The sequence below is a fragment of the Haliaeetus albicilla genome, chromosome 7 (genome assembly GCF_947461875.1).
Source record: "Haliaeetus albicilla chromosome 7, bHalAlb1.1, whole genome shotgun sequence".
NCBI lineage: Eukaryota > Metazoa > Chordata > Aves > Accipitriformes > Accipitridae > Haliaeetus > Haliaeetus albicilla.
This window is the reverse complement of record NC_091489.1, coordinates 27,305,440-27,330,998: the sequence shown is the minus strand read 5'-3', so window position 1 is coordinate 27,330,998 and position 25,559 is coordinate 27,305,440. Positions and strand designations below refer to the sequence as shown.

The 25,559-nt window shown below is 45.4% G+C and overlaps 1 protein-coding gene and 1 long non-coding RNA gene across 4 annotated transcripts in view; one reads left to right on the top strand and one right to left on the bottom strand.

Annotated features, from left to right (window-relative positions):
- The window catches only part of SLC1A4 (solute carrier family 1 member 4), a 37,591-nt gene extending 17,386 nt beyond the window's left edge, over positions 1–20,205 (bottom strand). For all 3 annotated transcript variants that reach the window (XR_011325443.1, XR_011325442.1, XM_069787496.1), the window contains exons 1-4: positions 19,665–20,205; positions 9,741–9,783; positions 8,228–8,290; positions 1,714–1,880 (exon numbers count right to left, since the gene is read on the bottom strand). Coding sequence is in view for 1 of the 3 variants with exons in the window: in XM_069787496.1 (XP_069643597.1) it covers positions 1,714–1,880; positions 8,228–8,290; positions 9,741–9,783; positions 19,665–20,176 (785 nt within the window). In the remaining 2 variants the exon portion in view is untranslated. The remainder of the gene's footprint in view (positions 1–1,713; positions 1,881–8,227; positions 8,291–9,740; positions 9,784–19,664) is intronic.
- On the top strand, positions 19,829–23,167 carry LOC138686113 (uncharacterized). The gene is made up of 3 exons (XR_011325444.1): positions 19,829–19,963; positions 21,054–21,327; positions 21,557–23,167. It is a non-coding gene; the product is annotated as an uncharacterized lncRNA (long non-coding RNA).
- Positions 23,168–25,559: the final 2,392 nt, after the last annotated feature.

Below are 25,559 nucleotides of genomic sequence, written 5' to 3'. Positions count from 1 at the left end.
TAAGGGCTACGGTGCACTGCAGTGTTAAGAGTCAGCTGTGGTCCCGATAATCCGATTATATACCAACTGATTGGCTTGAAGTGTTAGCACTGTAATCAGCTGAATACAAGAACTGCCTCTTATCAGTACTCAGTGTCCAACGAATTACACTCAAGAGTAAAAGACTTAAGCTGCTTTGAGACTTTGAATTTTTCAATCTCTTATGACAGCAACTAACACAGAGATCTGCCTGTGTAAAATCAGGTGTTTTGTTAAAAAGTTTCTACTTCTTAGAGGGAGAAAAATAGCAGGAATGAAAAATGCAGAAGGAAAGGAGAAAAAATACCTCTGCTAAGGTAAGCTTATAGCTTTTCCAACAGCTTTGGAAAGGGAGCAAGAAATGTCCCACTGTTAATTTGTTAGCTAGTTGTCCTTATGAATGTTTTTATTTTTGCATGTGAGATATTAGTACTGTTGGTTTCAGAGGAGCAGCCTACACCCATCCAGTTGCACAAGAACAGCCATGATACTGCTCTGAGACCCAGATTCAGCCTACCTGACAGAAAACCCAATCAGGAAGCTGGTCCGACCCCAGCTTAGGTGGCCTGAACTGCTCTCTAGAGGTGCCTGCCTCCTCCAATGCTGGTTTCTTGGAGAAAGTTCAGCGCGCTCCAGTTCCTAACATAGAGACTTTTTTTGTGCCAAAATCTTTGTGAGATCAGTCAGAGCAACATCCACCCCATAAACATGTCTGGACTCCAGGGAGGTAAGTGAAATAATGGATTTGCTCATTAATAGGCAGGAGGCAAAATAAACAATCAACCTTAGGAAATACTTACTCTCAGGGATGTGAAATAGAAAAGAGAAGCATCTCTGGAGAAGCAAGTACAAACAAGAAAGAAACAGTTGATCGCTCTTCTAGTAACATTAGTTTCTGCTTCACCCAAGAAAATGAAAAAGATCTTAGAAGTGGAACAGAGATTTAAAGATCCACTGTATAACTCAGGCTCTGCTGATAACAATGACAAAGCACTCAGTAGCTAGCACTACTGTTTCAATAGGATGGAGAGCATAGCCCTGGAGACTGTTCCTCCCTTCTATACAAAGGGCCATAGGTTCTCCATCAGCCTTTGATGCAATAGACAGATGGGGCTCCGTATGCATGCACTCCACAGGGTTTCTCCCAAACCAATACCAGTGAGTGGGCTACCTTCTCATCTCCTCCGATATCTTTCAGATCAGTACAAGTAACCTTTTGACCAACAGAAAAATCAAGGCATGAAGCTACAAGTATGATTTGAGTTATGCATTGCATTTGCAACTGCACTCCAAGCACAAACATCTCCGGCCTTCACTCAACCATATTACTTACTTGCTCACATCTCCTTTATTCATTCAAGGCCAGTGCCTTTAGGCACGTGATGGCAGCTAGCCACGGGCTTATGCTGCTTTGAAATAGAGAGCCTTCTTTCCACTAATTAATCAAAAAGGAGTCCTGGAGAGGATTTTTAAGCAACCCTCTGAAGTGTTCCAGACTGATACCTTAAGCTATGCATGACTGTGTAATTACAGGGCACAAGCAAGAAGAAAAGACCCCATTATGTGACACCATGACATTCACTTTTGCTGTGATGAGGGATCGGGTAGGAAAAAGCTGGATAGATGGATAAACGGTGAGATTCCTGAACTGAGCATAATATTGTACTGCAGATTTATCTGCAGTCACACACTTACCACATAATCCAGGAAACCAAGACCATAGTTGCCTCATTGAATGAATTAAAGAAGCGAATCAGATCTTCCCCTTCCTGACCAAGCTTTTTCAATGCCACTCCTAAAACCAGAGCGAACAGCACCAGTCCCAGGATATTCATCCCTTCAATCTCAGTACCAACAGGGATCTGTAGAGGCAAAAAAAGAAGGCTTGTTAGATGCAAGACTGGCACAAAACCCAACAAAAGGGTCACCTCATTTTGTTGCTGCATGACTGATCTGAAATCAACACACAGAACCTATTTTGGGAAGGAAGAACCTATTTTGTTGAAGGGAACCAAACAAGATCTGGATGCAGTGCAGATACAAACCTCCCTAGTTAGGAGCTGGCATGGATTCACTGGAGAAGGAAAGGGCCTGCTACTACCTCCCCTCATGCCCTTCAATATGATACATGTGCTCTCCGTGACCTGAACAAGAAACCTCCCCACTTTACTCAAGACAAGCTCCACTACAGATGCGAAACAGCATGGGCACCAATCACACGTGTGTGGTTAAAAGACTGAAACTTTCCTCCCTGTTTCCCCGTACGGGAAGATGGGTGTGGGAAAGACCGCAGGCATAAATGGCAGATACTGGCAATATTGACTTCCTAGCTCTGATTATCATTCACTGTTGGCACTATGATATTCTACCACCTAAACAAATCATACCTGCAAGAGGCTTGCAGTGGTCTGGCCCCAAACATGTTCTTATTTCCTGACACCTCTGATAGGAATCTGCTCTCAGAAAATGCCAGCTCCACTGCTTTAGTGCAATATTTATACCAAGGTGAAAACCATGAGAAAACAACCAATGTTATGAAGCAGAAAGAGTGGAAAGGGGCAGAGAAGGGTAGCAAACTGTGGAAACCTACTCATTCATCTGTCCACATCAGCTGTGGGAGATACAGACAAAACAGAATACCTGTTACCCTTCTCAGAAACCATGTGGCTGCATGGTAAAAGCAAGAGGATAAAAACAGGATCCACCTATTGACAAAAACTAGTCTACTTACAAGTCTGCTCTGCTGGTCCTTCATGGTTTGTTTCTCAAAGAGAGCTAAGCTTGTTTGGCAATCATATGAATTGAATGAGTGTTCTTGTGGCTACGTAAAAATATAATTGTTTTGACAAACTGGTTTTTTTTCCCCCTGCAACTTGGCAGTACAAGCTCAATATGTAGAATTGTTGTTTTATTTGGAAGGGCTTCTAAAACAGATTAGGTTTGTGTACAAGTTTTGGCCTTCTGGCTAGTTTAAGTAGACACCAGCTCAACACTAGGAAAGAAAAATATATTCTGAGCTAAAAGCTTAAAATGAATATTGACTAAAGAACTCGGGATACTGATCTGCTAAATCTGACAAAACGAGCCTGCTTGAGATGGTATTTTTCCTGGAAGTATACTGCTGAACTGGACTGTCTCTTAGTGGCAGGTGGAAACATAGTACTGCAGGGAAGGGGATAAAACATAAATTACATGCAAAAGCATGAAGGCTGAACTACTGTTAACAAAAGTGTTTACAAACAATGAAGGTTCTGGCTTTTTATATTTGCTAGCTACAAAATAATTAGACATAGGATCTGCAATTTTTTATGGTAGCTGCTTGCTCAGGGCTAAGTTGTCAGTATCTGTTTGATTTCTGATTGAAAGAATTGAAAACATGGACATGATATTATGAAAGGGGTGCACTGTATCTCCAGAGATGTCTCAAGAAATGTGCTGTTTTCTCCACACACAGTAACACCTTTCTGTCTGGATAGTTTTGTCTGTATTGTTTTGTGTGCCTGAAAGCCCTGAACATTCCTGTGGTTAGAAAAGTTAGACAGAAAAAAAGACACCCTCCTATTAATTGAATAAACTGTCTGTGCACATTTTTCTATTTTTCACTTCTGCTGGTAAAACATAACTCTAGGGTAGGAGATAAGGTTTACCATAAGGCTGAAGAAAATCTGACAAAATTTCAGTGACAATTTATCAGTAACAATATACAAATTGATGTACAAGTCTCAAATTTTATGACTAATTTATTAGCAGGAAGAAAGTAAATCTGTAGTAAAATAATGCTGCCATGCCATTCCATCAAAACCAAAGCTTTCTCTGGGAAATGTCAACTTGGGCAAACATGAACATTTTTACACCAGAAAAGAAACACTTCTTCATTCACATGGAGTGAATGCAACACTTTTTCATTTTGACACGACTTTTCACCTTGTTGTGTTTTTTTCAACTTGTTATTTTATAATATAACATCTTATACTGGGTTAATTTGATACAAGGCTAATATGAAAAGTTCAGCTTGGAACAAAATTTCATCATAATGACCCTAAACTTTTTCCACACACACAAAAAATCCTAAAAACATTACATGCTCTTTTGTTTTTCTTGTCATTCAGAAAAAAATAGTATCAATCTTTCCCTTGGAACAGAAATTCAGTGTTTCAAGCTGCTGAAAGTTCCCAGCCTCCTGACCTGGATGTTACTGGGAGGAAATTCCATTATACTTCATTATACTGATGTTTTGCAAAGCATCTCCACCCATTAAACTCCTCCTACCGAAGATTTGCTTCTCAACTCGTTAAATGCAGTGGTATGAACCTAAAGCGCAGCAACCTGCTACCATTTGGGCTTCGCAGAGATCTAGTCTCAGGAACGAGGCAGAAGTGTACTGAACGTGCAAGAGGATTGCTCTGCTTCCACCAGCTGCATAGGGCACACAGGGTCACAGAGCAGGACAGAGCTTGGGAGGCACTCAGGAAAACAAGGGCCAGAGCGCCTAGAGCTTAATTTGGAAGGTCACTTCCCTGACTAGAGAAGTCCAGAGCTCTTCTAGGTCATTCAATCCCCACAAGCATCATCCACTCCACCTTCTTCAGAGCCATGGGTGCTAAAGGCTTGCCAAATTTTGTTCTTGGGAAGCTAGAGGAGGGCAAGAGATAGCAGCAGCTCCAGTTAGCTACAGCCAGGACACAGGTGGCTTCTCACTTTTCATCTTAACCTACACAGTGGCCTACTGTGCATAAATTCGCCAGTTCTTCTCGAACTCCCCTATAACTCTCCAGAATGATAATACATGGAGTTTAGTCTTCCTTCACCCTCAGAGATGTCTCTCTCCACGTTGCTCCTGGCACTGTGATTGCTGCTGCTGCTGTTCTCCAAGTGCTCACACTTACTAGTCCTTCAAGCCTAGGTCTTGTGATCTGGGGACCCTTGAATTCTTGGTGACCAGAGGGAGGACTCTGTGCACAGCCACCAAAAATTTCTTAGCTGTTTCCCCCTATTCACTGTCATCCTGCCACCCTTTTCAGGTCTTGCTCTCTCTTTCTCCCTCTTGAGCCAATTGCTTTACAATACACAACATTGACCATTGCCTCCCATCACCACAGATGTAGGCAGAAGGTCCATCATTTGTATGGAGTAGTAACTTACTGCAAGAAATTGCTCCCTGCAAATAAAGAGGACAATCTGCAGCGTTCAGGGAATTTCACCTCCTTGCAGCACAATATGGAAAGAGTCCAGCAGTAAATCCTCAGTGGAAGATCCTCTCAATCCCAGCCTCTAAAACTGGCAGATGCTGAACAGTCTTTTTGTACTCTAACAGAAGAGTGCATCACCCCAAAGGAGCTGCCAAACCAAGCAGCATTGTGGACACCAAACAAAAACAGCTTTAACGAGAGCTTTGTTCCTGGATAAACTATGGGATGCGTTACTGTTTGCTTGAAATTACGTGTTCTGGTAGGAAGATTCATGGAGCTCTTCTGGTCCTTGAATCTCTCTGAAGATCCTGTTGTTTTTTAGCTCTTGAAACAAAATGCTTATCAAGGAAACAACTGCTGATATTGAGCTGTCCCGGTAGTAGGTGGCTGGAAAAAAAATGTAGCCACGTGATGTGAGGAAGAAGAGCAATCACCCGTTTGTGTATTTTTACTGCTGCCACAAGAGGAACTCAGAGCCCCCACAGCCTCCCTGTGCTGCAGATGGAGAACTGAGATAGTCCATGCCCCAGGAAGCCTCGCTGCCAAAGAGACAGAGAGGACATAGCCATAAAAGCTAGGTAAACATAAGGGGAGCATGTGAAACAACAAAAAGGACATGGCTGAGCAGACATCTACGTGCCCCACTATTCATCTCATCAAGAGAAGACAGGGCCTATTAACCAGTGGGGGGAGGGGAAATAAAATCAATGGAAAAGTTCACTCTACACTATTCATATGGAAAGTAAAAGGAAAACATTTCTCCTCTTCAATCAAATATTCTGCTGATGAAAGAAAACATCTGATAAAACATCTGAAGGAAAACATCTTGTTTCCCTGGAACCCAACTTCTATCGTTATGATATTTATACTACGTATTATCCAAAAATCATATTCTTCCTTTCCAAACTTAATCCTCATCTATCCATAAATAATATGGCCAGATCAGTACTGAAACTGAGCTAACAAAACTGAGACGATGCTTTCTTTTTATTTGGTCTGCTCTTCTCTAGAGGCAGTAGGGCGTCTTCTAGAATTAAAGAAGTTCAGCTCTGGTTCCGCCCCAACAACTGAAGAAAGGTTTTGGAAAAGTAATACCAGAAATTACATCATAACCACTGGCAAAAACAGGCATCGGTGACAAATTCATAATATTTTTTCTGATATTGCATAAAACAGGAGTCTAATAAGTGGGAAAAGGAAAGAAGAAAACTGAAAAAGAATCTTACATTTTAAATTGTCAAAAGATGCATTCTTATCTCTTGAGGAAGAGTAATGGATTTGAACAAGCATTAAAGAAGTATTCAACAGCCAAGCCTATGTCCAATGGGTATGGTTGGCCCTGATCTGTGCTTGGTTGCCAAGAAGCCCCTATCAAACTTGACACTGAAGCTGAATAAGAAGAGTCTTATTCACCTTTTATTTAGCCCTGCTTAAATGAAGAATAACTTTACCCTCTGTAAGCAAACACACATGTCTAAGTGCACATTGTTACAGCCTTTCATATTGAACTTGGGTTTTAGTAGCACGAGGCTGCACAGGCATGTACTGCCCAAGGATATAATGGCATGAGAAGAGAAAGTGCTCTTTCAGGATCACGTGGTCCTTCTGCAGTTACTGCTGTGCATCCGTGTCAGATGGGGTGAGTGCAGATCTGGGCTAATGCAATCTCGTAGGCCTGGGCAGATGGAGCTGCCTTCTTCACCAGTGAAACTACTCACTCTGGTTTGCCAGGCTTCTAGGCAAGGGCTGACTTTTCCCCTGCTCAGTTCTTGTGCCATCCAAGTCACCTATCATCCTGCCCCCAGGGCTGGTGAAAGTTCAGCCCATCAGCTGAAAGCAGAGTTCAGAAACACACTGTTCTGCATCACCTGCTCACGCACCATGCATGGTGAGGAAAAAGTAATGAGGCCAATACTTCCTGCACTAAGGGATACACTTCAGAGTCCCTCTGGATACGCATAGACTGCTTTTTCCCCCGATGGTTTTACAAACTGGTGGGCAAGCCTCAGCTGAGCCCTTCCACGACAAATACAAACATTACAAGTCTCTTGCCCTAGGGGCATTCAAATCATATTAAAGATATAGTAACCCAACATCCGATACTGATCTCGGATAGTCAGAATGAGCCCGAGAAAAAGAAAATAACCCTGAAAGTAATCTCCAGTGTCAGACCTGTCTCCCCAAAATCCCATGAAAGCACATGAGATACTTCATTTGGAGTGAGGTGACACATAACAGGCTGGGATACTGGGTTTGTTTCATAGGATGCTGCCTGTAAGACAACAGTAATTATTGCTGGACTTGCAATATGTTGGATCTGGCCAATTATAAAGATGTTTGATAGCCCCATGCTGCAGGAGAGATGCCACTCAACAGGATATAGAACATTTCTGGAAGTTCTACAAGCTCCATATGGAAGAGAACACTCTCTACCTCAGCTACACCTGCAAATTAGTTTCTTTTTTGACACCATTGCAATAGCAGCCTATTTGTAATGTTCTGTCTATAATTTTTACTCTTCAGACCACTTGTTACTGCTTCAAACAAAATTTCAGCAGCATGGCAACAAGAAAAAATTCTCAACTAACCTCTTTTTTTTCTTTTTTTTAGGAGCCTTGGGTAGTGGAAAAAAACTCATTGTCTCCAAATTGTTAATGAAGAGTAAGGTTTGAGGGACATATTCAGCCAACCTGACTGCTATTTAATTCTAGTCTACAGAAAGTTATTTGGAAACATTAGGCAGAGTGACTAATCAAAATTTAGATCAAGCAAGACCAGGTCTAAGAAAGCATGGCCTAAAAGTAAGGTCTCAGGGGTCAGATCTATTAAGCCCAACTTTCCTATCCATCATAGCTTTCTTATGTGGCTGTGGGTAACTCATCTGGCTTGTGTGTGTCAGTTCCAGGCAAAGACAAGTATTTGTTTCTTTCCAATGACTGCTAGAAAGGATTAAAGTCTGCAAAGTAGTCAAATACTACAATTGACAAAGGTTTGTATAATAACATAAGAAGTGACCTTACCTTCTCCCACGTGACATTTCCAGAGGTAGTGTTTCTGAGCAGCATCTTGTATTCTGTTGCATACTGCAGGTAAGAAAAAAACCCAAACAAAACCACTGTGTTTGCCAATCAGATCATCAATATGACCATATCATCTAGCATTTCACAAGGAGGAGATTACTGTTAGGAAGACTTTTTCTGGAGACCATGCTGTGGAGACTAATAAGCCTGTCCTATGCAAGAAAAGGGACTGACAGTATACGCAGGTCCTTCCCCATGTGGCAGCCAAGAAGTGCTCTGTGACCCCCTGAGCTCCCAGGTTTGGGCAGCAGCCAAGGAACTCCCCTTTCCTCCACCCTGCTGTTGCTCACACACCACACTGTCGCACTGGCTCCTGCAGAAGGCAAGTGGCACTTGCGCTGTTTCATTGTTAGAAATGGTGAGGCAGCCATTAAAATTGTCAGTAAAATATCTAAAATCTGGGGCAACAGTTTACTTTGATAAATAAGCTAGATGCCTTGCAAAAGCAGGGCACTTCTTTGGCTTGTTTTCTTTAGATATAAAATAGGGGACAGAAAAGCTTATGTACTTGCCTGTGAAAATAGCAGCACAGAGGAAAGGAGGACTTCTTTATTTCATCCCTGAACATGCAGAACCCTGACACTTGAGGTATCACAGAATATCTTTTTCTTAATGATATTTTTGTACTGCTCCTATTTTTATTTATGGCATATTGACTTTTACTGTATTATATGTACACTCAAAAAGGAACTTGATTTTAAGAGTTTGACCTTGGTTTTGATACAAAAGCAAACAACAGAATACCATAAAGGCAAAAACTATTATTCTGCTCCTGTATCACAAAGAATCACTCTGCCCCATAGCAATATTCTCAACAGCGTCTATCCTGACATCTAAAGTTAGCAATAAGAACTAAATCAAAATCTTCTTGGAGCTCCACAGCTCCTGTCCATCAGTTTAAACCACACTATGTTGTGGTGCCAGTTATCATCCTATCACACTTGGTCCTCTGTTGGAAGAGAAGCCAGGCTGAGCAATTAATCCAGCAAGGGATACAATGGAAAATACTGAATAAAAGCATCAGGCAACAGGTAATGCTTACACAGAGGAGCCTAAAAGTCTTCAGCCTTGTCTATTCTGAGCCCAGCTCCAAACTAGGTACCCAAGGGTTTCCTCACTAGCTCCTGCGAAGTGATAAGCAGCCCGGCACTAAGAGTTGCTATTGCTGCCCAACATGGCACCCAAAGTACAAAAGTTTAAAGAACATTTTTGGTGGAGGTACAAAACATAGGCTATGAACATATTTTTGTTTGAGGAGTATTTTTCAAAATCAAACCATTTGCCATGGAAGTTGTACGTCTGATTATGTCAGGTGCTTTTAGAAATCCCACCTACTATAAGTAAATTAACTTTTGGTATTTTCTACACCATCTTTCTAGTCCTTTTTCCAAAAAGAGCAGTCACTTTGTCTGTCTGTGTGCTGTAGTTCACATCCAAAGTCCACACATCTTACCGTTCGGAAAGCTGCAGCAACAAGATTTGCAGGAAACAGGTTTCTGTAAAATACAAACAAGAAAATGAAATAGTTCTTGTAAAACTTCTAAAATGAAGGCACCAAGGTGTTTTACTCTCAGAAACTGAATTAGTTTTGCAAAGGCAAGCATATTTGCATTAGTGAGGTACATACTACAGAAGACACCATGGCAGCACAGAGCAGATGTCTTGCTACGTCTCCAAAGGTGTGAATACCATCTTCTTTTGCTCACATAAAAAAGTCCCTGCTTGTCTGCCACACCTAACCATTTCGGCAGTGACACCAGAGGCGATCAGACACGATGTTAGTTATATACACCCATCAGCCAGTGGCTACAGAAACTGGCTTAGCCACACCAGCTGCAGCAACAGCTTATGGCCTCCAGGGTCAGGCAGATTTTTAACATTACTCATGTGATTACACTTTGCTCACAGCATCAACATGAAGGACAATCCAATCAGCAAAATCAAGAGAACAGCTTAACCCTTCAACACAACAAGGTCAGCTTCCCTGAACACCAAGGTAAAGCAGAACAATGTCACAGGCCAGAGTTGTCTGCAAGGGCTTAAAATAGTTAAACAGCACAGATGAAAGCAGAGGCAAGTCATATGGAAAGTTGCAACATCTGAATTTGGTAGTGCTTTCGTACAGAAATGCAAATCGAGCACCAGGTTTGAGCAGAGAGGATAGCATGCAAAGTGACATACACTTCTACTGGGCATCCAGTGTATATATGCATCTACGAAGTGACAAGGACAGGAAAAATGGTTAACTGGACCATGTAAGGAAAAAGTTGCTTCTTGTATTTTATAGTTGTTTTTAATGCCACACTTCTTTCCCCCCTTATGGTGGGAAAAGAGCATGTGTTCCCCTAGCCAAATGGCAGCTTTTTTTGCTGTGTCAGAAAGCAAAATAGGAATAAAAGCTCATCTTTGGGGTCACGACAGGACCCTAGCTGGTGAGGGCAGGAAGGGTCTAGGTACTAACTGAAAACACTGCCAGCTGAATGCATCAAGGAGGCATGGCAACTCTTAACGGTAAGGAAACAAAAGACCTTACCTAGAGCCAGTTAACTGCGGCAAAACACACTTCAGTAGCTGCTCCCCATCCTTGCTCCTTGCACTGCTCCAAGGAAGCTGCAGCTACCTCCAGGCTGTGCCCTGCTAACCTCCCCCCAGTTCTTGCCATAGTTACCCTGGCAAACATGATTTTAAACCAGGCTTTCAGTTGTGATCATTCCATGAATGACACGGAAAGTGCAAATCCGAACCACAGCAAGAAATGGAGCAGCAGAGTCAAATCACTGAAAGCAAGAGGGAGATTAAAAAATGGCACAGATAAGGATACTGGTCTTTTCCATTGCATAGCTCCATTATCCTGCCACACAGTGAGGGTTTTCCCACAGCCTTGACAGTGATGTAAAGTACACAGACCTTCATCAAACAAGTGGCTGCTGTGAGCTACCTCAGCCTGCCTCTCTGTTGCATTGCAAGTGTATTAGGAGGCAGTTGCAAAAGCCAAATTGCTGTAAGACTAACTTGGCTTCTGGAGTCTACATTCCACTAAGCATGAAAGAAACAGCAACTTTTTCTCCTTAAAATTTGACAATACAGATGTCTGTCTGAAAGTAGGAAAGCGAGCTGTAATTCTGCAAAGATGCTTAAGAATTAGTCAAATAAAATCAATGGAACAGCTAACGTCCACCAATTCTTGCATGGATGGAACTCTCCAGTGGATAAAAACCTCATATAAAGCAAAAGCAAATCTAATTTTATCAGGAGTAAAACATCACATATACAAATGGGCTCAGCTCAGTGCACAGTTTTAACAAAAAAAAAAAAGAAAACATGCTGTTGGGAAAATAAGGATATTTCTTTTCAACTTTTCATAGCAAGATGATTACTTTTTTAAAAAAAGAACTGACTAGATTTTGAAGAATCAGAGAGATGAAAAAAGACTGAAAACCAACCAGAAATCAAATTACCTTTTTTTTTTTTTTTTAAATCAGCTTTTCCATCCTGACAAAACAAAGCCAAGGGAAGCAATCCTAAAGCCTAAATAATACAGTTCTCCAATGTTTAAATGTGGCCAAGAAACCAAACCCTCCATAATTTACACAGTATGTCAGGCATGGGCCTCAGTAATTAAACACTAACTTAACTCCAAGCATATACTTAAAGCACATACTTGAGTGATGCCTGCTACAGCAAAGCAAGGGGCAGGTTCTTGCTTCAAGTGTAAATAGCACTAAAACTATTCAAATACGAGCATATAGCAGTCTCTCTTCTTTATTCCTGGAGCAGTGGTCACAGGACTCGACTCTGAGGAGAGCAAACAGCATTTCTGACAATCCACCAAGTAAAAATTTTGCATCTTAATTCAGCAGCTCAGAAGAAGCTGTGTTTTGTTCAATCCAACTTCTAAGTACACCTGGCTGCAAAGTCCCAACAACATGTAAAATAATGTTTTGCTCCTCTTTGTTTCAGATCCTGAAGTTTAAGAAAAAAATCTGTTGGGTCATAAAAAGCAACCAACAAATAAATGGCTTACCTTAGAGGCACGAGTTCTGCACAGACTACACTCATTGCTCACCTAAGATCAGTCAGCATGCGAATTAAATTAAGCTTTAATTATGGGTGGGTCAGACCGCAGTTTTTTACCTTAAGATGGATTTGTGCAAGAACACCACAGCAGCACCTAAAAAAAACAGGTCAGGATGCTGCATGCTCCGGGGAGAGCCAAAAGCTGGCTGGTGACCTGCCTGGGCTCATCATGTGCTTGAGCCTGCAGGCTTTACTCATGGTGCACAGCAAGGCAAAGTTCACCCACCACAGAAACCCAGACCGAGCTCTGTCCCTGCGAGCCGGCGTTCGCCATGTCCCCAAGCCCAAGCGGAGGAGTCACAGGGGAAAGCATGAACACCCCTCCTGTCCGGGTGAACCAGCAAACAGGAAAGCTGATGAGCTGGGTAATTGAGCATGCGAATTAAATGTAGGCATCTGCCAGTTGGTTTTTCCATGCAGACGAAATATTGAGAAGGGTTTTTTGCTTTGAAAGGCCATACCAGATGTGAACATGGAGTTTAAGGATATCACCATGGTTATATCACTGGATTGTTGACTGTTGCTGCTGTTTCTCATGGCCCCATCCCTGCTGCTGCCATGCCCTGTGCCAGAGAACACAATCGCCTTTTTGAAGCAGGCGTGGGCTATCACAAGAGCACGCCACTGAGAAAACCCTGAGTCTAGGTGATAAGGAGCCCAGCACAGGGGTCTGGGATCAGGCACCCTTGGCCCTGTGATTCAGAGAGACGAAACTTGCTGTATGTGGCAAGAATGAGATGAGCCAGCAATGCATGACATTACGGCAGGGGGACAGATGTGCTGCATGCACCCCTGATGCTCCACTGCTGCCAGGACCTTGCTCCATGGAGTGGGATGGATTACCCATGCATGGACCCAACTGCCTTTGTAGTGTAAAGGCAAAGCAGGTTGTACAGAGAGACTTTACTCCCCTTGCCAAGCACCAGGCAGGAAAGTCTCTCTCCGCCCGTTGCAAGTCATGCAGACAGCCTCCCCCCCAAAATCAGAAATCCATCAGACAGCTGTCAAGGGTGACAGCTGTGTCCTGGGGCTGGAGCAGCAGCTGGGCTGAGCCAGAAAACCTCCACATACCTGCACAACACACAGTGTGAGAAAGCACCCATCTCAGATCCTCTTAAAATAGGAACCAGAAAGCAGCAGCACCAGGGCAGGAGTTTCAGGGTCTGAATATGTTGTGTTTGAATCCTGTACTCATCCCACCATCTCCTCATGCAGAGCCAGCTAAATGCAGCTTTTTCCTTTTCTCAAGTGAAAAGCTACTCCCACCAGACAAGAAGGGACCATTACTCCCCTGACTGAATTTAGCAAGAAGGTCTCACTGTATTTTTGCTGTAACAGAAATCTTAGTTCAGCTGCAGCATCTGCTACTGGAAATCCTAGACAACTAAGGAAACCTGGAGCTGTAAAGGGAGCAAAAAGGGGCTGTAGCTTCCATCCTTCTCAAGTTTGATATTGCAGGTGAATTCCTCTCTTTCTTACCCTGTATCTTTCCACCAGCAGGATAAGGATGGCACAGGAATGCCTTCATTGCATTTGTACGGGATTATTATTAACTGTTTCTAAATGATTCTTTTGCTAGAGCTCTGCAAACAACTTTGCTGTGGCAGCAAAAGCATGAAGGGAAATCCCGGCAAGCAGAACAAAACCCTAAAATACTACACATTCATCTTGCATTGCTTCTTACAAAAAAGTTCCACTTCCAAGGCCAAGAACTTTGCTGTTGGAAAACATATTTTTGTGAGGAAACCTAGAAAAAAAAATATTCTGTGTTGCGTTATCTGCAGGTTTTTTTCAATGAAGTGTTTTCAATGGTAGGAATCCACAGACAGCAACTTTATTGCCATCTGTGGCAACCTGCCAGCGCCCAGTTTGGATCGCTCCAATACCTTTATTTTAATTTCTGTCCCAAGATTTTCATTCAATATCACACAACAATTTTTCTCATCTGCATTTACGTGGATGCACAATACATGCCCCGTACATATAGATATTTATGAGTGCGTGCATTTAACACAGAGAAACTTGAAAATGTGTTTACTTATAGCAGATATTTGGTACTTTTTGCCTTAATGGTCCAGTCTGCATCTTCGTTGCTTAGAAAATAAAACATAAGTGGTGAGAGTCAGTAGTAAAAGGTAATGAATATAAAGAACAAAAGAAAGGAGCAGAAATGTTGAGAGGCTTCCTAAAAAAACCCCACCAGACAGTGCAGGCACATGAATGAAAATGTTGAGTTCTTCCTACAAAAATCAGTCAGCAATCCCTATACTTCAAGAGAGGGTCTGGGCTCAGAAAACAATACAAGCAAAGGTGGACAGTAACATTTACTAGTTCCCTTTTTTCTGAGGGTACCCCAGAGTTAAGAGTTAGCCATCCAGCTATGAAACCCAGTGGCTAGCCTATCTTGGGGACCTGACGTTGCTGTAACTGCAGCTGTTCCCTGGCCACTTCCTATTCTATTTATCACTACAAAGGTGGCATCTCCCCCTCCTCTCCTAACAGTCAAGTTCTGCTCTCTTTCCACACTGGGATTTCAGAGACAGCCTTCATGGTTGCTGCTTTTGGGTGATTCACTGGGAGGAGCAAGACTATAAGAAACAAGTGCTGCCGGAGCAACTGGTGCCTAAGCAAGGGTCACTGCATGAGTGCTCTGGACCCCATGGTCCACCCTGGCCATCTGCTCTGCAGCCCAGCCAGCAAAACATAACCCACGCTTCTCCCTGCACTCAAGCTCCTGTCTGTGTTCCCTCTGGCTCCAACAGTGCTTGGAGCCAACGCGTGGGCTTGCTGACGGCACCATGGGTACTCCCTTTGGCAGCAGAGCTGGTAACCTCTGGCAGAGAGACAGAAAGGGCAGTAAGGAACAAAAAAATTTAAACTGCTTTTGCAGACTTGCCTGGCAGCCTGAGAAACCCTGACCTTACCGCTCGGGGCAGACACATGGACCTCTGCATAGCCCTCCTATAAAAAGCAGATGATGCTACTACCTCCTTCCCTCCCCAGACTGTTACAGCTAGAGCTGGATTAAGACCAGAATTCCCCTCCCAGAGCCAATTCCAGTTTCGAAACATGTTTTCATCCCAAAATTGGGCAAAGAAAGCCTGTTCCAGAACTTTTTTCCCCACTAAAAAAATATTGTAAAACATTTTGTTGAAATGTTCCTTCTTGATGAGTGAGATTTTCTACTTAAGCCTTTTGTATAAAATTACAGCAAAACATTGACCTCACTGAAATGAAGTGGCAGGATCACCCACTGTTGGAAATTTTGACAAGATCAATAGGTTCCTGTGAAACTGTTTAATTTTGTTGAATCAGCAAATATAAATCAGAGCTAAAACAAAACTCTGACCTTATCGAAACTTGCAGTCTTGACAATTGCCAGTCAAAAGTGTTAAATCAATAGATTCTTGCAAAACACTTGATCCTGCTGTTTCAACTGCTTTCCAACAAGCTATAGGTTGGCTGTGTTAGCTGGTGGCTGGAGTCACTTCCTTGTCACCACCTCTCTCCTCCTCACCTGTTTCTCCCTGGTTAGACACCTGGCACGATCCAAGCCAAGCTGGCTCTCCACCATGTCTCACACCCAGGTGGGTGCTCAGCCCCAGAGCCCACCATATCACAGCTAGCCTCTTCCTCTACCTGCTACCCACTTCATAGCCAAGCTGACAAGAGCTCTTTGTTCTCCACTTTGCCTTCTCCACCAAACAAATGAGTAAGGGATGAAACCAGAAATTCTAAAATTTTCCTTCACTCTCCTCATCTTCTGCTGGCACTCAGCACTCACCTATTTGGAACAACTGAGCTGCTCTCCATGCCAGATGCTCTGGAGAAGCCTGTCTTTCTTCATTGCCATAGGACAGAGTTAAGAAAATCCAAGGTCCCCTCTTGAGTTCAGAGCACACCCCACTTTTGGGGTGGTTTGTTTTTTTGGTTTTTTTTAAGCCATCAGCCTTGCAGAAGCACCTCTTAACTCTTGCTGGATCCCAGCTGTGATAGCTGAGCTGCAGTTTCTCCCTACCTTTGGCCATGCTAATCTTTTAGGGAGCTCCAAAAGCTGCCCACATGACAGACCTGAGATGAGATGAAATGAGATGAGATGAGCCATCAGCATCCCTGCTGTGGGGCACAAAGGCACTTTCAGGACAGCTCTGCTGTTCCCAACCTGCATCCTGGGGCAGAGGACAGCATGCCTAAGCCCTGGCCAGGCATGCTCAAGGCTTGCCTCCTGCACTTGCCAGAAGGGAAACCAAGAGGGTGCTCCAGCACCTCCAGTCAAAGGAAGGCAGACAAATTAGACCTGGAGGTTATGGTCAATGGACAAAACGAAACAGAGACAGGCTTTTGGTTCACCAGCAAGTCATCATTTATTTGCTACCAAAGCCCAAGATAAATCTCTTTTCCAGAGGTCATGTCTGCATGCACAGTTGCATGTTTGTGTGGAAGCTTTAGACCTGGAAACAGAAAACCGCAACCAAGAATTAAGCTGGCCTCCAGACATCACTGCAACAATGGAAAGCAACATCTTTGGTCGTTAACTAATACACTTCCCAAAAGCAGAAAGGATCTGCATCCTGGGAAAGGACAATCTGTGTCACCCCTGCAGAAGCCATGGCAAAGACTGACTCAGAGCTGTGATCTCTGCTTCGCTGTTTTTACCTTGGGCCACCTTTTACATCTTTCAGTGCTGTAGGGGGACTCAGTTTACCCATTCATGCCTCATTTTTACATTTTATCTGAAACTGAGCAGTGAAGCCTTGATGGACACAGCCAGTCTTGTGACACAATTGAAAACAAAGTTTTGTTGTGTCTAATAGAAAGTTTCACGACCAAAAGAGAGAAAAGGAAAAGCAAAGAGCAGGATGATGCAAGACCCACCCAAACTAAAGGTAACAGTTTCAGCCCTCCAGGCCCTATACACTCAAGGCCTCATTAACTGAAGATGAGGTTACTGTGGTACCTTCCACCACAGCAGGGACTAAGATCAATGCTGAAACCAGAACACCCACATTTTCAAGAACAGTTAAAAAAAAAAAAGTCAGAGTGAGAGAGATATTATTTCCAGAAAATCACATAACTCACTCCATCCCTGGGTCTGTCAGGGATTTGTGCTAAGACTGGGAGTTTTAGTGACGGCCGTGTCCAAATACATCTTTACTGGACTGGATTCTGCTGTCGCTGCTGTGACAGCTGGACTGCCCAACAATGTGGCTACAACAGTCCTTCACAGAAAAAGCTGAATTCACAGCCCACTGTATATGCATTGGAGGAAAGCCCCTGGCCCCTCATTTCCCAGAAGGAAACCCCTCTGCAACCTGCATGCTTTACCCAAGTCTCATCGTTATGAGCATTATTTTAGAGTTAAGGACTCAATCCCACCACCATTACAACCCCTTCAAAGATAACTCTCCACCTGCATTTACAGACCAGAGCAAGAAGCAGCTTTCTGCTCCCAACTTCACAGATGTTACCCACAGCCTGAAGCTGGCTGGAGCATTCCTGCCCTGTTTCTCAGCTATATCCTACTCTGTGCTGCGTGGCGACACAAGAATGAAACACCAGCTACAGCAACCACGCTAGGATGCACCCGGGGCTGCCACCACTACACTTCCCAATTCTCCTGGTTGCGCCGACTCCTTTTTTTTTGTAATTTTCCTTCACCTGCCTACACTTCCATTCACCTTCACATCACCTTCACAGCCAGTCCACCTACTCGCACTGTCCTGTTATTGCTTCTTAATATGCTCTTTCAGGAATTGCTGGTCCTTAAGAGAGGTCCTTAATTGTTGATCTTTCAGAGAGGTGGGCTGAGGACACAAAGTACGTGGTTGCCAATGGGACAAACCAGACGTACTTTCTGTCCAAACAGAACATACGTCTCTCTGGGGGAGAAAAGGACATTAACATGGATTTGTAATTACACTTCTGGGGTTGTTTTGGGGTTGTTTTTTTTAAAAACTCTTTTTATCTTCTTTGCCACATCTGTTTACCCAGACACAGCTAAAAAGTCTCTCACATGAAAAACTGAACTCATAAAAGCAAAGCAAATTATCTAAATAAAAATCCCCCACTCAGCTTCGTTAATTACAAAGATATCCACCGAGCACAACTCTCCAGCCACTTCACTGGTACACAGGTCACCTCCCTTAACTCTTCTGTTTGCAACTTGGTAACAACATCTACCACCTCCAAAGCCCTTCATCTTCCAATGTTTCAGCAAACCTCCACACTCCTCTGTCTTCCTTTATTCCACTTTACTCTGGCACCTGTAATACTTTCTTGTGACTGCCCAACACCACTCAGGTGTGGCAGAGCCAGACCCAGGGTAACAAAACACACCATCTGTTCTCATCTGGGGTTCTGCACCAAGATTCATCAAAGGACAAGAGACCGCAGTTGGAAGTCTGATACTCAAAAAGCTGGCCAGATATTTGCCTCATTTGTGTAATTGTTTCTGTCTTATTTAAAGAGCTGGACAGATCTCAAGAAAACATGGGCTCTGGGGGAAAAAAAAAAGATGAAGTCTGCAACTTTGCAAGGAGGAATAAGGATAAAACAGAAAGACTGATCTGGTTAGAAGTGGAAGCCTTGCTTCCAGGTAGTTTTGGGGAATGTGAGTCTTGTCTTTGCAAGATGCAGAGGTGGGATGGGAAGCTCATGAACATACAGGGTGTCCTTGCTCATGCTGGACTATGTTTAGGGTACATCCTCAATGGAAACATGGGGTTGCATTTCCATGCCTGCAACTCCAAGAGGCAGGCTGGCCTTTGTGTGAGGAAACTGAATAAAGGGTGGGGGAATAAAAGAAAAAGGTGCATGTGAGGGATAGGGAGAGCTGCCCTGCCCTGCCTGTGGGAGATGGGCAATGACAAGCAGCGGGGCAGGGGAAGGTGCCAGGCAAGGCTATGCCTGCCCTGCAGCAAGCATCCAGGAGCTGCTCTCCCTCCAGGTGGGACCAAAAACAGGTCCAGGCACCCAGAACTCCGAGCAAGCCTTAACTCATCCTCGCAGCCACCCAGCCAAAATTAAAAATAAAGGAGGGAGAGGTAGAGCACCATACAGCCCTGCACCTGACCAGGCTGGAGGTACCTGGGCAGAAAGTGGTGCCTCTGGAGAAGCCAGGATGAGGAGCAGGAGGATGGATGAGGAGCAGGAGGAGGATGAGGAGCAGGAGGAGCGGGGGGGAAGATTCGGCGGCCGCCGGCTGCAGCGTGCAACACCGCCGGGTCTGTCATCATCCTCCGGCGGCGGCGGGGAGGGCGGGAAGGAGGGAGGAGGTGGGGGGGTAGCGCGGCGGCCTCACCTGACGAGGTCGAGGAAGGAGTCCACCGTCTCCTTGCTGGTGGGCACGCCGCCCGGCAGCCCCAGGCCGGGAGCGTTGAGGGCGGAGGCGCCGGCGCCGGGGCGGACGATGAAGCCGAGGGCGACGGCGAGGCCGGAGGCCAGCAGCGTGGTGCCTAGGAAATAGCCGAGGGCGATGCCTCCCAGGCGGCCGAGCGAGCGGGTGTCCAGGCTGGCGGCTCCCGACACCAGGCTGCAGACCACCAGCGGCAGGATCACCATCCGCAGCATCCGCAGCAGCAGCTCCCCCGGGAAGGCCAGGTAGGCCACCTGCGCCGGGCTCAGCGCCGCACCGCGCACGGCGGCGCCCAGCGCCACGCCGGCCACCACCCCCGACACCGTCAGCACCACCAGCGCGTTGCGTCGCAGGAAGCCCCAGCAGCCCCGCAGCCGACCCCCGCCGCCCCGCTGCTCCGCCGCCGCCGGCCCCTCGGCGCGGCCGTTGCCCGCCTTCTCCTCATCCGCCGCCTCCATGCTGCCCGGCGCGGCAGGCGGCGGCGGCAGCAGCAGCAGCAGCGGCGGCGGCAGCAGCAGCAGCGGCAAGCAGCGCCCTCCCGGCTCGCCGGCTGCCTGCGCGCGCCTCGCGTCCCGCTGCCGCCCGCCGCGCGACCCACTGACTGACCGGCCCCGCCGGCAGGCCCCGCCCCCGACGAGCGGGCGCGGGGACCGGCGCCAGCCCGGCCCGGCCACGCCTGCGGGGAGGTGACTCCGGCCCGCCGCCCCGCCCCGCCCCGCCGGCGCGGGGCCCGGCCGCGCGGGCCCGTCGCCGGCGCGGCTCTCCTGAGCGCCATCGCCGCCCGCGGGTCCCACACGTCCTCTCCGCGCCCCCGCGGAGCCGCCCGCGCGCTACCCACGCGCTCTCGGCGTACCCGCGGGTCGCACGCGTGTCCTCGTGGTTCACACGCGTCCGTCCCCTCGGTGTCCCCCTCCGTGTCCCAGAGCTCACACGTGTCCCCTCGGCGGTCTCCCCAGCGTCCCCCTCAGTGTCCCTGTGGCTCACACGCGTCTCCCCAGCGTCCCCCTCAGTGTCCCCCTGGTTCACACATGCCCCCTCAGCGTGCCCATGGTTCACACACGTCCCCACCGGTGTCCCCGCAGCTCACACGTGTCTCCTCAGTGTCCCCATGGCTCACAGACGTACCCTCCGTGTCCCTATAGTTCATACACATCTCCTCAGTGTCCCCGTGGCCCACGTATGTCCCCACAGCGTCCCCATGGTTTACGCACATCCCCATCAGTGTCCCCACAGCTCACACACATCTCCTCAGTGTCCCCACAGCTCACTCACACGTGTCTCCTCAGTGTCCCCTGGTTCACACACGTCCCCTCAGTGTCCCCCTTCTCTCTCCAGGAACCTCTCGGAGAGGCAGGAGCCATCCTCTGCGCCAGGACGGGTTGTGGCTGTGCCCCCATCCACACGGTCAAAGCCATCCAGCAGGTCCGCAGGCTCATTGGAGGCAGGGTGGCACGGACACACAGGCTCCAAGCATGCTTCCTTGAGGAACCAGGCTGAAACTCACATCTGACCACGTGAGTGGGTTGTCTGAGGAGCAGACGATGTCTCTGACGGCACGAGGGGCTGATAAAGGACACCTGGGGCTTTCAAATCCGCAAGGGCCACAGAGGTACAGTACTGTCACGTTTGCTCACGGACCCAGCTGCACGAGCTTCAGCCGATGTTTGGATTTTAGAAGGGGCTTCATTTCAGTTCATTCCCTTGACATCAGCAAAGCACAGCCTAGCAGAAAACACACTGTGAAAACAACCAGCCACACATTTGCTTTTCGAGTAGACCGGACTAATTAAAGAGACTGAAGTAATCCTGATTTAATAAGACTCTTTTCTGCTTTCCAGCCTTGTGGATAGACCCGAAGATCCCTACACCATTGCTGGAGCTCCTGGGAATTGTCTCCATCTAAATAGGTAACAACTCCACCAACGGCTGTGTCCACCACCACCCACCTCAGAGCTCAATGCAAAGTCTTGACCTGCAGCTTGATCTTGCATAAAAATTTGACTCAAGATACCAGGCATATTCTTAGTGATTTTATATTTTTTTTCCTGATAACTTTCCCTTTGAGGAACACTTAGTTTGTGGAAGTCTGGGAATAAATGTTCTACCAAATTAGGATAAGCAGAGAGAGAAAACAGAGACTAAACTAAACAGGAAAGCAAGTATCTGCAAACACTTTCAAAGACATTCAATTCCACCAGCCTCAAAAGGAACAAAAAGCTACGTGGGTCCTTTAAAATTGGTTTTGAATTCTTTTTGTGAGTATGTTTGTGAATAATAAACAATTAACTCTCTAAAATAATTGTTTCTTTCCGCATCAGAAGCATTTATAAAATGGATTTTTAATTAATATTTTGAGAGTATTCCTCATGAAAACATCATGCTTCGTCTTTCCCTTGCTTTTTTTCCCTGCCATTCTCTCCTGGTCTCACCCTTTTTTTTTCCATTAACCCGTGAAAAGCAGAAGACAAGAGGGGAAAAGAAAGGACAACAGAAAATTATAAAATAAATATAAAAATATAGAAGTCTTTATTCTCTGTTTCAGTTGAGAAAAGATTCTAAAAGCAAACAATGAGCCAAAATGCTGTTCCCATATGCAAACTTAAAAGCAAGGGGAGAAATTCAGGGAAGTGTGAACAAGAAGAACATAATAAATAGGAAAACTTATCTGTAGCAGCACAGGTATGAGACCAGTGCAAGAGTTAAAATAGAGCCTTTTCCACCATATGAATCAATAGTTGGCTCCTTCTCTCCTAGATGATCTCCCCATGTCCTTGCGGGGTTGACTTTGCTCAGAGCAGTACCACAAGAACAGCCGGATGACCTGCAGGAACACACTCCTCCAAAATTGTAGATCCCACTGCATGGTTTTTAACCCATGCTAAGGCTGGTTGGTGATAGCCAACCCTTGCGTCAAGCTTCCTGGTCAATGACACCATGAGAATTTGGATTCCTAATTTCCCCTCCCTTTTTTTCCCCTCTTGATTTTCTGATTTAAACACTGATCCAAACAGTTACCCTTCTTCTCTTAACATATCTTCAGATGACAAGGTTTTTGCCAAGAAGAAGGCAATAGAGCATGTGAATCTCCCACCATATGAATGGACATCATCCCAAAGACATTCTAGGCAAAGCTAAATGTTTTTCCATACCCTGTGAGAGTTCATGGATGGCTGCAGTGATTAACTCTGAAGCCCGCTGACTTATTCAGTAGTAACCGTTGGCTGATCCATTGTGTCATGTTTTCATTTGAGCGCTTGTAGATCTTGGGAGCTTTCCAGTGAGTCAGTCTGCATGTTTCCAATGTCCACCCTGCTGGTGCTTCTAAATTAGAATTTTCAACCCTATTGTGACTTGAAGAACTTTTTTGTCCTGGATGGCTTTCACCTGCACAGGGCTAGAGTGCTTCCTCCAGAAATCAGCAGAGGGATCATAAACAGGCAACAACAAATAAACAAAACAAAAAAAACCACACACACAAAAAAAAACCCAGAAAAAAAAATCCAGTTCCTTTTAAATAAAATAAAAAAATTTCCTTTTGCTTTCAGTGAAGAGATAGCCAGCATAGTTTTCACCACTGGCCCAGGAAGGAAGAGGTCCTGCTGATTTCCAGTCAAATTCTGCTTGATATAATTTTTTGGTGTGGGTATTTGAAATTCCAGCCTCAGTGAAGGGAATGAAAAAATCTCCATGGGTGTAAAAGAATCAGGTCCTTCCTCTCTATTTTTCAGCACCAAGCAAGCAGAGTACAGGACTTATTTTGAGCTGTTTCCCTCAGAAAAGGTCCTGCTTTGTCAAGGGAAGTTAACATCGAGACCTCTCTGAGGAAAGGCTTATAGTTCCTTTTTCCTACTGCTCATCCATTCCCACTGTTAACCTTTACCACGCTCTTGCTGCAGATCCATGGTATGGACACTCAGGATGGGTTCTATATAATCTAGCTGTTGCCACCTAGAAATTTAATTACTAATTCTTACTTTTTCCGTAGTCAATAGAGATATAGGGAAGGTCACCCCCTTTTAAGAGATGTGTCTGAGGCAGATGAAATCAAATTCCCATGGGGGTATCTGCTGTGCTCCACCGAGTATGGAGAAGACCTAGACAATTTGTTTAGGATACCCAGGTTTCAGGTAATTTCTGTCATGGGACACCCCTGGTTTACAATGCAGGTCTCACCAAAAACAGACTGTACAACAATATAATAGAAAATCATTATTTTCCTCCCTCTGTGACTTCTGTATATTCACTCAACATTACAAACTCAAGATGATCTTTTGTTCCTCAGAGGAGATTTAACCTGGCATATGAACTGTGTCCTATTTGTTTTCTGCCCTGACCCCCAAAATATAAATGTACCCTGGCCCTGAGGATGTTCATATCTGGAGCTAGCTCTGAACTTCATGGTGGCCACCGTAATAAAATCAAACCTCTGGATAGCAACAGCTGTGATCTCTGGAGAAAGTCAGATTTGACCATTAACTGCGCAGTGCTGCTCACCTCAGCCAGAAATGAAGGTATTAAAGACAGCTTCTGACTTGTGATTTTTGGTTTTGGGGAATGAAAAAAGTGGAATACACTCTGCATTACTACATAGTATCTATCAGTCTTACTGCATATGTTAGGTGTTATTATGTACTACCTCGAAGCACAAGCATAAAAGACTATACCTAACAAATACTTCTGAAAGGTCAAAGCCCATGAAATAAAGTAGCAGTTGCTACACCCTTAGCTTTTGATAATCTATGAGGATAATAAAGCTGTCTGGTGGGTGTTTTTTCCATCGGTGATAGGGTCACATCAACACATATTAAGTTACTGGCACAAAAGTGCTGCAATGACAGGGCTTTCAGAGGGTGGAAAAGCCCATAAGAAACAGAGGAGAAGGTTTTCCACACCTGAGGAAGATCAAGACAAAGTCTGAAAGAAATCAGACATGAGTTTCTTTGCTAGAGGAGAAGAAGACGACTTTCAAAGAGCTGTTTGCAGGTCCTTGAGTTTCACACCTGGTACATGCCCTCTTGGCACAGGTTAGAATAGCCCTGGGGCCATGTTTCCTACAAAACCACATACCAGCTGTGTGTAGCAGGGGTGCAGTGAGAACTCATCATGCCACGCCCTCTTCCCCCTGTCTTCCTGCCCCTATCTCCCTCTTCGTAAGACTGGCAAGGTCATCTGCAGCTTTCAGGGTCTGGTTGCTGTTTACCCTCTGTTCTTGGGAGACCTAACAGAAAACTTTGTAGGCTTAGAAAGACATCATCAATCAGCCCATCTCCCGTGACTGCTTTGATATGAAGTAGTCTGATGCCTAAAAGTCATGGTGGGGGGAGGAGACAGCAGGATGAAAGGAAAAAGGCAGGAAGGGTTTGGGTTTTATATTTGTGTTTTTCAAGACAAGCTTGAATAAAGGTGCTCCCAAACATCCCAGCTGAGATGTTCTGGGCAGCCTGCAGTGTCCCAAGGGGCTGTATTACAGAGTGGCCTTTTTCTGAGGAGAACACATGAAAAGCATGTGGGAGAGAGCTTGTTTTCCACCAGGCAAAATGAAGTTCCTCAGAAGAGCCACAGCACGCTGGCTGAGGCAGGAAGGCCTAGAGCACTTCCTTGGTATGCAGACTTCAGCTTGGCAAGAAGACTTCATTGGGCCTGGGATGCTAAGCAATTTGGACAGACTCCAGCCCCATCACAGAAATGCTCTCTGCCTGACTCTGGGGGGAACACGAAGTGTGGTCCTCGGCTCTTCCCAGTGCCACCGACCAGCTCACCCCATTGCAAGCTGGATGCAGGACCAGCCACCCACACGCAGCCACCTGGACTTATTGGAACGAGCCTGATTTCAAGACATCC